This window comes from Microtus oregoni, unplaced genomic scaffold (assembly GCF_018167655.1).
Source record: "Microtus oregoni isolate MIOR12 unplaced genomic scaffold, Mior012 000005F_ref0000423, whole genome shotgun sequence".
Taxonomy (NCBI): Eukaryota; Metazoa; Chordata; class Mammalia; order Rodentia; family Cricetidae; genus Microtus; species Microtus oregoni.
The window spans coordinates 48,183,147-48,199,313 of record NW_024543064.1 but is presented as its reverse complement, the minus strand read 5'-3'; the positions used below and the strand labels follow the sequence as shown (position 1 = coordinate 48,199,313).

At 41.3% G+C, this 16,167-nt stretch overlaps 2 protein-coding genes across 2 annotated transcripts in view; one reads left to right on the top strand and one right to left on the bottom strand.

The window, feature by feature from the left end:
• Positions 1 to 9,933: 9,933 nt before the first annotated feature.
• Positions 9,934 to 10,470, bottom strand: LOC121448927 (60S ribosomal protein L11-like). Its single transcript, XM_041653213.1, has one exon. The coding sequence runs from the start codon at positions 10,468 to 10,470 to the stop codon at positions 9,934 to 9,936; it is 537 nt and encodes a 178-aa protein (XP_041509147.1).
• Positions 10,471 to 13,002: 2,532 nt separating this feature from the next.
• The window catches only part of Ube2u (ubiquitin conjugating enzyme E2 U), a 28,417-nt gene continuing 25,252 nt past the window's right edge, over positions 13,003 to 16,167 (top strand). The window contains exons 1-2 of the mRNA XM_041651150.1: positions 13,003 to 13,068; positions 15,286 to 15,367. Of these exons, the coding sequence (XP_041507084.1) occupies positions 13,003 to 13,068; positions 15,286 to 15,367 (148 nt within the window). The remainder of the gene's footprint in view (positions 13,069 to 15,285; positions 15,368 to 16,167) is intronic.

The following is a 16,167-nucleotide window of genomic DNA, read 5'->3' as shown; positions in this document are numbered from 1 at the left end:
AGTTCACAGTCCCTTTTGAGATTCGTGCAATCTCTTAACTATAATCTCCTATAAAATCAAAATCCAAAAGTGATCACATACTTCCAACATATTGCACAAAATATACATTACCATTCTAAAACACAGGGAAGGGAACATAGTGAGGAAATACTAGACCAAATCAAGACTGAAAACTAGCTGGGCAAACTCTAAGCTCTGTATCTCATGTCTGACGTCAAAATACTCTTCAGATCTCCAACTCCTTTCAGCTTTGTGGACTGCAACACACTTCCTTCTCTTAGGCTGGTTCCACTTTCTGTTAGGAGCTCTCCTCAGCAGGTATCCTACAGCTCTGGCATCTCCAACATCTTGGGGTGTCCAAAGCAATATAGGCTTCTCCTTCACAGTTTCAAATAAGGGCCTCTCTAGGCCTCCATTCAGGGATACTCCTGACATTTGCCTGGCCTCACCAACTTTTATAGTTGCATAGGCAAATTCCATAATCCCTTTCTTCTATCCTTATCTCTAAAAGCATAACCACATGAGCAAAGCTGCCAAGTTCTGTTGTTTACTAGTCCTGGGACATGGCTCCATTTTTCAATTGTATCTTTACCCATTTTCTGGTTTTGGTGCTTACCTTCACTGCCTAAGTTAGGCTGTCCTTGAACTTGCTCTATAGACTAGGCTGGCATCAAACTCAGAGATCTTTCAGTCTCTGCCTCCCAAGTGCTAGAATTAAAGACATGTACCACCATACCCAGCTCTAAGCTTTTCTTTAATTCATTTTCACAAGTTGGAAATCTAGCTTGGTGGGAGATCTTGTACTGAGGACATCACTCCCTTTATTCTGTTCTTAATTTGTTTATCTCCTTGAACACAGAACTTAGCTCTTTTCCACTTCCTGGTGCTCCTTTTCTCCTCAAATTGTTCTATATCTTATATTTTTCCTTGCTTATCCTGCTCCTTTTCATTCTAAATCATTAGAGTTATCACTAATAACCACACGACAGAGTCTATACTAGTCTGTTTTGAGATTTCCTCTGCCAATAGAATTAATCCAAAACTCTTCATTTTAGCTTTAGGCAGACTCTTCAGAAAAGGCCACATATTAAAATTCTTTTCCTCTGAAACCTCTTGAGTCAGGCCCCACAGTTCATTAAATCACACTTAACACCATTGTCTTCTATGCTCCTACTAGTATGGCCCATTAAGCAACACTTAAAACATCCAACTGCTTTTCTAATCCACAGTCTAAAGGTCCCTATACCTTCAAACACAGACATTGTCAGGCCTATCACAGCTATCCCCGACTCTTGGTACCAACTTCTGTCTTAGTTAGGGTTTCTGTGGCTGTGATGAGACATCATGACCACAGAAACTCTTACAAAGGAAAACATTAATTGGGATGGATTGCTTACAGTTCAGATGTTTAGTCCACTATCATCATGGTAGGAAGCAAGGCAGCATGCAGACAGACAAGGTGCTGGAGAAGTAGCTAAGAGTTCTTACATCTTGACCCATAAGTTAAAAAAAGTGGTCTGAAATACTAGGTGTGACTCAAAATTGTGGAAATGGTTTTTCTCAGGATTAATGGGGGAGAAGTGGACATATGCTCCCATCCTTAACCAAGAAGCTATCTCCAACTGACATCTACTTGCAAGGAAATATTTAGTTTTCTCCAATGGAGTCTCATTGGGTATATTAATCACCCTTAAGGGTAGGTCTCATTCCCGGCAGTAGATGGTCAACACAAAATGAACTTTTTGTCTCATTTAAGCATTTTTGGGGGAAACTTACTGGTCTTTTGTCTGTATAATATGGTTTCTGATTTTGTATTTTAAGGATTTTGTTGTTTTGTATATCTTATTATTTTCTTAGATTCTGATTTGTTTGTTTCCTTTGTTTGCTGTTTGTTTTCTAAAGAGAGAGAGAAGGGGCCTGGTATTTGGTGGGTGAGAAGTTGGGAAGGATCTGGGAGGAGTTGGGGGGAGAAAAAAGAATAGTCAGAGTATATTGTATGTTTAAAAGAATTGACAATACATAAATAATTTTAAAATAAAGAACTTTGCACACTAGACTAGACAACTTACTTCTCCATCAGGAAGGCCTAATGGCTAGTGGCATGTCTCAGGCATCCTTGGACTGTAGCACCATTGTTCAGTTTGGTTGTTGTCACAATCCTCTAAAAATTGCAATCCATCAAGACAGCTGCAGAATGTGTCCAAAAGGGTGACTGAGGGTAAGTTCATAGACATGGCATGTCACACCATATCCAAGCTTCCTTTTTCTAAAGGAAAGACTAGAAGCCTATGTTTTCAGCTACAGCAGCATAGGAGCTGGCTGGCCTTGAGTAAGTAAGGTTCCCTATTCCCTTATCTAGGAAGTGACTGACGCACAGCATCCTGGGTAACAGGATTCCGGGATGATAGTAAGCTAAGTGATAAGGTATGCACTTAGTGAACTTGGGGACCTGGCTCAATCACCCACACCACAATAAATAAATAAATAAATAAATAAATAAATAAATAAATAAATAAGAAATCCAAGGGCTTTGGCATCTCCCCATCACCCGTTCACAGACATACAGACATATTAACTTCAGTTACTGAGCTACTATTTCCTCGCCTGAACCTTTATCTGTTTTATAGGTTTTTTTTTTTTTTAATGAACTAAATCATGGTAATTGTAGAGGAAAGAACTGGCAAAGTTCTCAGCAAATTCAGCCTCTCCAATTTTACAGCTTTTTTTGTAATGCCAGTCTTGCAGATGATTTAGTAAAAACATATCTACATATGTACATGTAGATATAAACATAATTATATAAATGAACAAATAAGTATGCACCATGTGGTAGATGCCAAAAAATCATACTATAATTCCTCATGTTTTATACAATTTTTATAAAAGAATATGTTATTTTCCAGTGAAGTTAATGGAGTGCAAAATATTCTATTTACTTATTCATGCCTATAGTATAATGTAGAACACCCTGCACTGATGCTGAAGAGCGGGGGGTGGGCTTTGCCCACCAACAGTTTCCAGCATCTCCCTTTTAACCAGCCCCCATACATACACAATAAGTAAGAACAGCTTAAGATGCATCCCTAAGCCATCCCTAAACCATATGCAATCCCCTACCCTTGCAAGCTGACTGCCACCTCCAAGCCCGTCCCGTGTTGAATTTCTGGAACTACCCCTGGAGGGCGACCGTGGAAAGGCACATGAATGTGACCTGCAGGGAGGCAGCCTGGAATCTTGTGCCTTTTAGACGCCCATCCACAACTGCACTCAGATATTATAAATGCCGTGTCTCCCGACAGATGGCATTTTCCGGTGGGGAAATGAAAAGAGACCCAGTTCTCCTAAAACACTTCAGCACATGTAGTGTTCCAGGCGGACCCCACATTCCTTCATCACAGACACCTCCAGCATCTTCCCCTAACATGGTTCTGAGCATGACTTTCATAACTTTGATTATGAGGGCTTGAGTGCCAGCCTGTCACAGGAAACAAATTGGGTGCTTTTTAATGGCCACGTTCCAAAACAAGTAAATGGCTTTTATCAAGTTATTACACAATTCTCACAAAAAAAAAAAAAAGAAAAGAGAAAAGAAAAAAAGTACCTTGGTACTGAAACTTTCATGCCAAACCAAGCCAGTTTGCAAGGGGCTCTTCTCAGTTAAGTTCATTGTCCCAGGCACACCAGGGCCACACTAGCCAAAGCCTAGATGGTAAAATCAAAGCCAGTGTGTACTGGTTCTGAGCTCTGCTGTTGCTCTGCTTAGCTCTAAACAGAGATTAGGAGGCTTACATCTCAGGTGCCTCACAGGGAGAGATCATATTATTTTGCTAAATAATTCTGAAATCCGGGGCCTCCGACTTTGAAAAGAGGAGCCAAGCGTGCCTTCAGCTGAGACTTTTATTAGTGAAAATAAATGTTTTAAATGAGAAATTTCAGGAATCCAAGCCACTGAGCTCGGCTGCCCACCTCTTTCTTCCTGTTTGATCTTTGAAGATTAGCATTCGGTACTTTTCGTGACATTTATATTGAGGAAGGAATATAAGATTATTAAAAGCAGAGAAACTCAATATTGGGAAGGCACATCAAAAGGTCCTCATGACAAAGAAGAGATCCTCTGATTTGAAGCCCGTGACTAGAAGCATGTGTGCCGCACTTATTTTCTGGTTAACAGCGTAACGTACGTCAAAATATGATTTAAAACACTTCTCGCAGCTGAGCTGACATTTGGCGCTCCTCCACCTTCTTTTGCTCTTGAGGATGGGGCTTCAAATCCAAACGAGGTTAACACTTTGTACTGGGACATATTCCTGGTGGATGAGGAAAACAGTCTTTTTGTTGAAGTAAAATGAAAACATCTGTGCGGGTCCCCAGGGAAAGAATTATTTTTAAAAAAGAAGGGGTGGGGGAGGGGGAAGGCCTGGTTTCAAAGCTGGAGACAGCTTCAGGAACATTGCATACGTCAAACAATTACACTGTCTGTTGCCCGACTCACCAAGGATGATGAAAATTTGTATGTGAGCGGCAGTTGATCTTGAATTTTAAAGATTGCTCCTCCATATTTATCCCCTTGCTTTGTCCCAGAGTCACGTGGGAAGAGCTATTCACTGGTGTTTGAGTTCTTTTCGCAGTAAAGCAATGTGTCTTGATCAGCAGCTGTGTCCTCCTGATAGATATTACATTTGTTTGACATGGATGCAATCTGAGATAAAGTCGAGCCTCCCGGTTCTAATAATCCAAAATGTGAAGGACTTCAAAATCTGAAACTTTTGAATTGCTGGCCTGAAATCCAGATTCAGATCTTGGTGCATTTTGGACTTCAGATCTGGGAGCTAGAAGTTCTTGTCCAGCAAAGTATATATTAAGTTCCAAAGTCTGGAAAACATTTCTAGTCCTAAGAATTCCCGATGACAGCATCTCCACACTGCAGCCATTGATCACAATAGTCCCATCAACCTGATACAGGCAGGGCTTGATATCGTTATCTTCTCAGGGTCTCACAGAGTGTTGGCTGCTGTGATCTGGAATTCGAGACCCCTTCCAAGCTCATGGGATTGTGGCAGAGCCCTGTGTCTTGCAGTTGGTGGGCGGACGCTCTGATTCCCGTGTTGCTCCCTGGCCATGTTTGGATGCTGTCCACGCTAGCACATGGCCTCTTCCATTTTCAAGGCTAAACACAGACACTGAATCTGCCATGTGTGGATTCCCCAGATTTTCTGAATCACTGACTCCTAGAATACACTAGTTCCTTAGAGATCACCTAAGTCAATTAGGTCCACACCATGAAATTTCCTCTCCTCAAACGCGAGTGTCCCACCTAACCTAGCCATAGAACAAACCCCATTATGTTCACAACCCTGAAGATGGAATTATGTGTGTGTGTGTGTGTGTGTGTGTGTTTGTCTATGTCTGTGTGTCTGTGCCTATCATAAAAGAAATATACAAATCTCACCTTCCAAACCTCTAGGCCCATTTTTGGGAGGAAAAGACAAACATGGAACTCTGAGAAGGCCTTAAGACTTACTTGAATCTCCTTTCTACCCAATGGAATGAAAATTCTAAAGTACAACATGTAATTAACTATTTCCCAATGACTAAGCATTTTGAGCAATATATTTTATATCATATGTATAGTCTGTATGCATTTATAAGTTACATAAATCAAAGACAGTATTTTATGAATGGATAAGAATACTCCTTTAATCCAGACGGTGGTGGCACACACCTTTAATCCCAGCACACAGGAGGCAGGATCTCTGTGAGTTCAAGGCCAGCCTGGTCTACAAGAGCACAAGAGCTAGTTCCAGGACAGGCACCAAAGCTACAAAAACCTTGTCTCGAAAAAAACCAAAAAAAAAAAAAACAAAACACTCCTTTAATACCAAATTGGAGGTGGGCTTTATTTCACAAAGTGATGGTCTGCTTTTCCTGGATGGACAATTTAGTGGAAGAGATGCTCAGGAAACTGTCAGGCTAATCCCACCTGCTCTTCTTCCTCCACAGTCTCAATCCCCTACCTGTAACCACCCAAAGGCCACTACTCAACACCCAAATTTTTCTCTTTCTCCCACAGGGTCTAGCCTGGTGGGGGCACACCCCTCCCACTCAATACTCATTTTCCCACAAACCGCCAGATTTGACCGGGATCCCACAACTAGTGCCAGTAACTTAATATGGCCTTTCCACCTTCATTGCAGAGGAACTCTAGGCTGGGCACAGGATTCTCCTTAACTATCTGTCAAACCACAGGACTCTCCCATGTCAGATCCAAACTTTCCCCTCAGACCTCTCTATCCTGACACCCCCAGATTGGAGCATCCTATAAACCAGGCCAGTTCCTTCTGTTCATCTGCTTCACTTCACCAAGCTATTTCCAAACTCTAGACCCCCCAAAATCTTCTTTTCCCACAACATGCTTTATCCATAACAAACTCAGAACTAACAAAGGAAGCCCACATGCCCAGATCTCATTGCAAGAATATCAAAAGCATGAAAAATCAAACCAGTATCTTCTCTCCAAAGCCTACCAGTCTCAGAGAAATGTATCCCAAGGACAACTACGTAGATGAACTTTAGGACACAGAACTGAAGAGAATCAAGATCCTCATGAAAGAATTCGAGGACTTTAAAGAAAACACTGCTGCAGGAGCTCCTTCTACTCCTTCAGCCAACAGCCATTGAGATACCAGCCCACTGGGGCATGGTCTCTTTCTTTTAAAAAGCAGTGGCAGCCCTCTGCTCCCTCTCTTGCTCCAGTGACTAAACTCCTTTCCTGGCTGTCATGTAGGACCATGTTCTGTAAGTATTTTCCCCTCAAATAAATAACCCTTTGAGGGCTGGAGAGATGGCTCAGAGGTTAAGAGCATTGCCTGCTCTTCCAAAGGTCCTGAGTTCAATTCCCAGCAACCACATGGTGGCTTACAACCATCTGTAATAGGGTCTGGTGCCCTCTTTTGGCCTGCAGGCATACAGACAAAATATTGTATACATAATAAATATTTTTTTAAAAAATAACCCTTTGAATCCAACTGGTGTGGAATTGTTTAGTGCTTTAAAACACAAAGAAACTGGCTCAATTAAATCATGGAGAAACGGTCTCAGGAAAGCAAACAGCTGTCTGATGCCCAAGAAAACACTAGAAAAAATGAGAACAAGCCAAGATGAAAGTGAATCCAATCAAAAGACTAAAAACACTGAAGAGGACCCAGGCTGAAATGAGATGGAATTGAAACTCCATTGCTCAACTAGATAACTCAAAGGAAAGCTTTACAAGCAGAATGAGTCAAACAGAAGGCAGAATGGCAAGTCTCAAGGAGAAAAGAGAGGGGCGAGTCTAGGGATTCTCAATCTGTGGGTCACTATCCCTTGGGGTTGAATGACCTTTTCATGGGGGGGGGGCACCTAAGTCCATCAGAAAACACATATTTCCGACGGTCTTCGGGACTGAGACAGCATTCCTCTATCCTTCAGGCAGGTCTGCCCACATGCAGATATGTCCACCTATGAGAACCCAGAGTGTCAAACCCATCACACCCACCCAGACAAAAACAGGTGTATGTCACAGGGTGGGCGCCATAATGTACTCATGCAGAACAGCCACACGTGTGTAGAACGCAGCTACTGTGTCAAAAGCAGTGGTAACTGGAGGTAAAATGACACTTCATGAATTATAATTACAGGCTAAATGTAAAATCATGCACTGTGAATATATTCAAATATACAGAGATATAAAACATGCATTTCTGTACCATGGGGATTTAATCTGGATGCTGAGCCATCTTTTTATATTCAGCTGTGGTTGATGAGAATACTGCCCTCTTGTGATAGTAATGAGTATGTAAAAAATAACAGAATGATAAACCATAGGAAACTTTAATGAACTGTATTGACTGAACTAAGCCGTGTATCTATCACATTTTGTGTTATTAAAGTTATTGTTATATATTATTTTCACTAGAAAACCATCCCATGACAATGGATCAGGTAGAGAAGAATGTTAAATAAAGAAAATACAGTGAGGGTTTTTGGTTTTTGATACAGGGTTTCTTCATGTAGCCTTCACTATATTGGAACTATGTTCGTAGACCAGGCTGGCCTCGAACTCACAGAGATCTGCCTGTTTCGGCCTCCCAAAGTGCTGAGATTAAAGGCATGCACCACCACACCTGGCTATAGTGAGGATTTTTTACGGTATGGTTTTACCTTAATAAGTACAACAGGATTTGAGAAAGACCAGGGTGTTATTTGTTGTAACGTTCTATCAGCTGAATCTATGAAATCGAACAAATAAAACACCATTTAATGGCAGGCAGTCAAGCTTTGCTGTCAAATATATAATATATATTTATATATAGAATATAGAAACACATACAGAAACAAAGCTGATGGACTCATGAAGGAATTCTAGCCGATCCAAGCATGGCAAATATGACTCTGGCAGGGTTTACCCTTTTTCTCCATTCCCTCTGCCTTGCTAAGAACCATTCGATTATACTCTTAAAGGTCTATTCCCTTATTTAGTCACTTCCTCCCCCTGAGAATGACTACCAAAGTTCACTTGTCATCCAGAACTCAAAAGCCCCCTTTGAATCACCTAATTAACATGCCCAATCAAAACAAAACACCCCATCCTAAGGGGATGAGAGCTCCCCTTTTACCTTTATAACCTGACATTTGACTACCAGGTCACACCAGTCTCCTCTCTGTCTAAAGGGCAGTTCTTTGTCCCTAGGGACAAATACCCCATGCCCTCTCTCTTGTTCCCTTTCCCTTCTCCCTCATCTTCTATCTCCTGTTTTTGTCTCTTATTCCCTGCCCTTTTTTCCCCTGGGGCAAATAAATCTCCTTTGTGCTAAAAACCTACCCAAAACTGGTCCCTTTACTCAAGAAAGCCAGATTTGATTCTAGTGACAATTACAACAAACAATACATAGCAGCTATTGAAGCTTCATATTTGATGACACTCAGAATCACCAGAGCTATGAAACTTACCATTGCTGGGGATTTGCTGTTGCCAGCAGTCAAAGACATTGTTCAAATAATGATCAGAGATGAATTGGTGGTTCAAGATGTTCCTCTGTATATGTGTTGCTTTTATTAGATAATGAATAAATTAATAAAAGATAAATGTTTGGACCAAAGGTTTAGCAGAGTGAAAGCCAGATGGGAAGTCAGAACAGAGATAGAGAGAGAGTAGGCAGAGTTAAAGAGATGCCATGCAACTGCCAAAAGAGAAAGATGCCCACCAGAATATTATCAGGTAAGCCTCATGGCATTACATAGATTAATAGAAATGGGTTGTTAACCAGGAATACGCCTAAGTTATTGACCAAGCAGTGTTATAATTAACATAGTTTCTGTGTGTTTATTCAGGTCTGAGCGGCTGGGAAAAACAAGCATTCTCCGTTTATAAATTTGTTACCCAACTGAATACATTTTCCTTATCTAAGGACCCTGTCTGGAAAAGAACAGGTAACTTGTACACTGCATACCAAGTCTGAGCCCTGATCTGATGTCTTACTATCTGTCGCCTATTTCTTTGTTCCTTGTTAGTCATTACTTTGCTTGCTACATTGTTTTTGTTGTTGCTTTTTTGGTTTTTGGTTTTTGAGACAGGGCTTCTCTGTGTAGCTCTGGCTGTCCTGGAACTAGACCAGACTGGCCTTGAACTCAGAGATCCGTCTGCCTCTGCCTCCTGAGTGTTGGGATTAAAGGTGTGCACCACCACTGCCCAGCATCTGCTGATATTCTTCATCAGGTAATCCAGGAAATTAAATATGCTCCACTTCCAATATTTAATGTCCAACTTGATGAACTTAGATGTTGCAAACTGTTCACAGTTACTGATTTGCATGAGGCATATAAATAGATGAATTTCTTCTCTGCAAATCTCTTTTTTTATTCTGAGAAAAAATTTATTGGCCTTTTGGATAAAATTTATTTGCCAGGAAGAATGATCCCATCATACTTCTGCTGGAACCAGCACATGGCTTCCTCTTTGCTGATTCTGTGTTTGGCCCCAATACAGCCTGTCCTGTGCTTCTTGTCTGCGATGCTGAAACCTGGCCTGCCCAGCATCACATAGAAGTCTAAGCCGTAGATCCCAGTGCTTGGGTCATATTTGATGCCCGGGTCAATGTGTTCTGGAATCCCAAAGCCGAAGTTCTCAGTATCTGAGAAGTTATTTTTCCTCAACTCATCCTCCCGTACCTTCAGGCTTTTCTCCGGAATTTCTTCTGCCTTGGCTCCACGGACAGTGCAGTGAACAGCAATCTTCTCCTTTTTCCTGATGCCGAAGGACCTGACGGTACACTTAGCTTTGGAAAAGACAGGTGTCTGGCCTGTGAGCTGCTCCAACACCTTGGCTGCCCAGGTCAGTCTGTCTCCGCCCTCCCCCACACAGATACTGAGGCAGAGCTTGTGGATGCGAAGTTCCCGCATGGGGTTCTCCTTTTCACCTTGATCTTGAGACATGATGGAGGACAGGAAGAGAGAGCAGGACTTCCCTCTGCAAATCTCTTGAAGCAACCACTCCATGTGATGTATTTGACACAGCTGGTTCATTCCTGAAAGAACAAAAGATTTCTGGGGGAAAGGTTTGTGGTGTTTGCACAGAGAATATTGGGCTAGAGGGAATATACCTCAACACAATAAAAGCTATATACAGGAAATGCATAGCCAACATTATCCTAAATGACAAATATCATTCCACTATTTCCACTCCTTTTCTATATGTACTCAAATAACTAGCTGGAGCAATAAAGAAAAAACACAGAAATTAAAGGAATACAAATAGGGAACAAAGAAGTCAAATTATCCCTATTCTTATGAATAATACTACAGTAGAGATGATGCTATACAATCCCAAAAATTCTACCAGAAAACTTCTAGAAATGATAAATTTAGCAATGTGGCAAGATACAGAATCATTTACACAAATCAATAGATTTTCTATACACACAACAAACATTCAGAGAAGGGGATCATGGACACATCCCCATTCACAATAGCCTCAAATAAAATATCTAGGAATTAACCTAAGCAAGGAAGTGAAGGACCTCTTCAAAGAAGAGACTTTAAACATGTAAAGAAAGAGATAAAGACACTAGCAAATGGAAAGACATCCCATGGATTAATAGAATAGCAAAAAATGATGGTTCTACTAAAGCTATTTCCAGATGCAATGTAATCTCAATCAAAACCCCTATCTCACTCATCACAGAAACATGAAAAAGCTATCCTAAAATTCACATGAAACCACAAAAGATCCTGAATAGCCAAAACAATCCTGAGCAAAAGAACAGTGCTGGAGAGATTACCATTCCAGATCTTAAGATACATTAGTGAGCTACAGTAATAAACAATACGGTATTGGCACAAAAACAGACAAGTAGACCAGTGGACTAAAGACCCGAACATGAGCACTCATAACTTCAGCCACTTAATATTTAACAAGGACATGAGAAACATTCACTACAGAAAAGCTCGTCAGCAAATGATGCTGGGGAAACTGGGTGGCTACGTGCAGAAGGATAAAATTAGACCCGTATCGATCACCGTGCACAAAAGCTAGCTCCAAACAGAAGGAAGACTGAAACCGCTAGAAGAAATCCCGGCCAGCGCCCACCGTGATATTGGTGTAGGGAAGGATTTCTTGAATAGGACTCATTTGCTCAATAACTAAGGCCAGCCATTGACAAGTCAAGCTCATGAAGTCAAAAAACGTCTGCACGGCGAAGGAAATAAAAGCATTTATATTCGAGTGGGGAAGAAAACCAGTGGTGGGAACACGGTAATCATAGGCAAAGATGACCTTTAAAATGATGAAGACGAGCCGGGCGGTGGTGGCGCACGCCTTTAATCCCAGCACTCGGGAGGCAGAGGCAGGCGGATCTCTGTGAGTTCGAGGCCAGCCTGGTCTACAAGAGCTAGTTCCTGGATGGGCACCAAAGCTACACAGAAACCCTGTCTCGAAAAACCAAACTAAATAAATAAATAAATAAATAAATAAATAAATAAATAAATAAATAAAATTATGAAGATGGAGGCATTATGATCTGGGGAAGTAGCAAGGTCCCATCAGAGCGTTTTAATCAGCACACGTAAGCTCACGTATTAGTTTCTGTCTATGGTGCTGGTCCTAGGAGAAGATGTTCTGTGTCTAGGAGAGACAAAGCCGTTAACTTGAGTGAAGTTCGGTGAATGCGTGCAAGCTCTAAAGAGGAGGGCTGGGGTTGCTTTCAGCTATCCAGCCTGGAAAAGACGTGAATGAATAAATTGGGGTAGAAGCCTAGCTGGGAAGCAGGAATGGTTTGGGTTGTAGTTTGAAAGGCAGCTGAGTGATGAGCTTTGGGTACTAGCCATGTAGTTAACTGTCCCTGACAGTCAAAGAGAAAGGCTCACGGTGAACAGGCGTTCTCGAGAGGCTTCTGCAATTTACAGTTCAAGTCGTGGGACACAGGGAAGGCCCTCTACAACCGCGGTGTCCCGGTTCACTGAGAGGCGGGGATTGTCGTCTTGAATGCTGACTTCATTGGCCTTCCCCACTGACACTGTTCATCGATTGGCTAAGAGGACTTACAATCCCGTAGCTAAAGCCCACAACTTCAACGCCTCACCTCCTTCAGAGGCCTGTTGCTTAGCAACTGGTTTCCTTAGTCGAGCTGAGCTGACACAGCTTTATTTCACCTGCGAGGTAAAAGAGAATTTGCCAGCCAATACGCGGCCTTCTCTCAAGTGGTTCCCCGAGTTTGTCTTGGGGGGTGGCGGCTGGCAGTGAGACACCTCAGATAAGGACTCCAGTCCTCCTTCTAGAAGTCCCCACTTGGAAGGGTCAGAGGAGGGAAAGAAAGTCGTTGTTAAATCGTAATCTTAGCGGTCATTTAACTGGAGAGCTAGTAACCGTTAACCAGGGGTCAGAGGATGACCTGAGATCCCTGTCAAGAGCTCTGCCCAGAGTAAACGGGATAGTTCAGGGACAGGTGGCAGTCCCTCCACTGCCTCAGCATGTACTCCAGAGCTCACATCTTGCTGGAAAGAGAGTTCAAGGGGTTACAGAACAAGAGAAATGAGGTAAGTACAGGGCGTGGAGGGTTCTGCTCCATCCCGTGAGGCTGTTTAAGAGGCAGGTTAGTCCGTACTTACTCTATAAGCCATGATTTAGCTCACCGACTTTCCCACTACAGTATTCCAGGATTATAACTACTGTTTCAAAGTCATGAGGGGTAACAACTGTAAGTACATTGTGAGGGGTGCTTTCTCTAAGCCGAAACCCTGGGCATCAGAGTGTGTCAAGGAGTGACTGACAGATTCAGTCATACTCATTAATATTGTAAACTAAGTAGCCTTTCTTTTTCCTACCCGCAAGCTAGCACTCAGAAAGATTCAGTGTAGACTTGTACCCCAGGATCCACTCCATCACTTTCTGAGCATTTGTTTAGAGATCTGTGTTCCACTGCATACTCCCTAGGACTTTTTTCCTTTACCAACACAAGGCATAGGTATCTTTGCCTCCTAATATTAATGCAGCAGAAAAAAATAAATACCCTTTGCCCCAGTGCCCCCGGTGAAGTTATTGGCGTTCATTTGTGCCATGGGCTTATTTATAGAAAATGAAAAATGAATGAGAGGGAGAAATGGGAAAAGCCTTTTAAAAACAGAAACAACGCCATCCTTAGAAGAGTGTGTGCAGTGGTCCCAACAATAGCTCTGTTGGTGACGGTTCAGAATACATGTTCCATTTCATGCCCACTATAAACACAATTTTAAAAAACCCTCTGGAGATGCTTCGGATCAACTATATAAACATTACAGATGCATGGACCTCCTGTTGAATAACACTTCTGTTCAGTCCAAACGTCGTTGTTCTCTGGCATAAAAGAATCGAGTGCTGGGTTATAGCAGTGCAGATAATGCAGAAAGACAAATACAGTGTTTGCTTTGATAGTCACCTCATGTACTTATTCACTACGCTGGCTCAGAAAGAATTTGTTGAACTTATTCAAATATACTCAGCATAGCTGTCACGGTTTTCTGTGAAGCACATTCTTGAATCTCCATAGAAACAATACTTAAATGTAGGAAAAGTTTGTTTTTATATACAAGAGTAACGTGGGAATTTTTATTTTATTTTCCTAAATCAATTTTATAAAACTTAATATAAAAAACTCACACACCAAAATTAACCAAACCAAAAGTACATACATTCCAATGAACTTCCACACAATTAAAACGGCCATTCAAAAAAGAGGCTGTGGAGCTTCACACTGGATTTTACACTTTCACTATTGAATGTAGCTTAATGCATCTATCTATTACCAAAAGCAAACAAAAAAAATGGCAGAGTTAGAACTGGACAAAGAATTAGCTTTTGTTGCATGTTGTTTTTGCTCCTTTTGCTTCTTAGGAGACCATCACCCAGCTCCCAAATAAATCATACTAAGTTTTATTATTACTTATAAATGTCCGGCCTTAGCTTGACTTGTTTCTTGCCAGCTTTTCTTACCGTAAATTAACCTGTACACTCTTTTCCTCTGGCCTTTTGTCTTTCTTCCTCCTGTGTATCTTACTCTCCTTCTTACTCCGTGACTGGCTGGGTGATGGCCCCTGATGTCCTCCTCCCTTGTTCTCTCATGCCTCCTCTCCTCTTTTCTGCTTCTCTTTATTCTCTCTGCTTGCCAGTCCATCCTGTCCTCGTTTCTGCCTCACTATTGACCACTCAGCTCTTTATTAGGACCATCATGTGTTTTAGACAGGCAAAGAATCACAGCTTCGCGGAGTTAAACAAGTGTGGCGTAAACAAAAGTCACACACCTTAAGATAATATTTCCCAAGAAGCTTTATATTCTCTTTTACGCATAAAACTCCAACTAATAAATACAATGGACTTGAGTTTAGACTTTTTAGTGAAAATGACCCTACATCCTACCTTCCATATGGCATCCATCATCTTCAGGAACTTTCAGGAAACACATGCTTTCCAATCCCCAACCATTTCCTCCTTTTCCCATTGGGATCTTAAATGGCCACGCCCTCCACATATGCAGTCCTTATTTCCCGGTCCCACTAGTGATTTCTACTCTTAGCATTTGGTTTTCAATTTACTATTATTTCAAATGTTTCCTGGCATCTACCTTAAAACAAGCAATACCTCCTCCCCACGTCAACAAATAAACTCTAAGAAAAAAGTCAAAATATTGAAATTCATTGAACTCCAGAATCTGATTTTCAAAGATACAAAGACTATTTTAGTCTGTTTTCTTTCTTTCTTTATTTTTTTTTAAATGACAGGGCATCGTTGCTTTTCCTACAAGAGACGACATGATGAGCTGGGAAGCTCAGATTGAAGGGCTTCAGAATTCCATCTGGGAAGGTTCGTGTTTCCAAATTCAATGTCTCCAGAGGGAGTGGGTGAGTGGGAAGGACTGAGGACAACTCCATGGCCTCACTCTTAGTCCCTCGTGTTACTGCATTGTTTTTCTTTTACAAAAAAATTTATGTATTTATTACTTTTATGTAATAGAATTTGTGATTTGTCTGCATGTATGTCTGTGTGAATGTATTAGATCCCCTGAAACTGGAGTTACAGGCTTTTGTAGCTGCCATGAGAGTGCTGGGAATTGAACCTGGGTCCTCTAGAAGCGCACCCAGTGCTCCTAGCCACTGAGCAATCTCTCCAGTCCCATGTTACTGTATTTTTAAGAAGCAATCACAATAAAGTATATTTATCAAGAATATTTGCCAATAGTCTCTGTGAGATCAGAGAATACCTATCAAAATTCCTGTTGACTTCAGCATTCCACAGTTCTTTCTTGGTTTTCCCTTTGTAATTTTCCCCTAAATTTCCAGAGGTCAAATCCTCAAGGAAACTGGTCCACTATAAACTTTAATAATTCTGAGTTATTTCAGTTATTTATTTAAAAGAGATTCTTTGGGCGAAATGGGTAAGACAAACATATAAAGTAACAACGACAGTAAAATATACTATATACTATACACTGCATATATATATACATACAAACATATATATATATATATATATATATATATATATATATATGTTTGTATGTATGTAGTATATAAATATCCTATCCGCTGCTAGGGATCTTGGAGAGAATGCCAAGGAGGGGAGGTGGATTAGCAATTTCATGCGCAGGAGTCAGGAAGGCTTTC

Bases quoted from the DNA above. Each gene is read 5' to 3' on its own strand.
- LOC121448927 (XM_041653213.1), bottom strand. From the start codon at position 10,470: ATGTCTCAAGATCAAGGTGAAAAGGAGAACCCCATGCGGGAACTTCGC.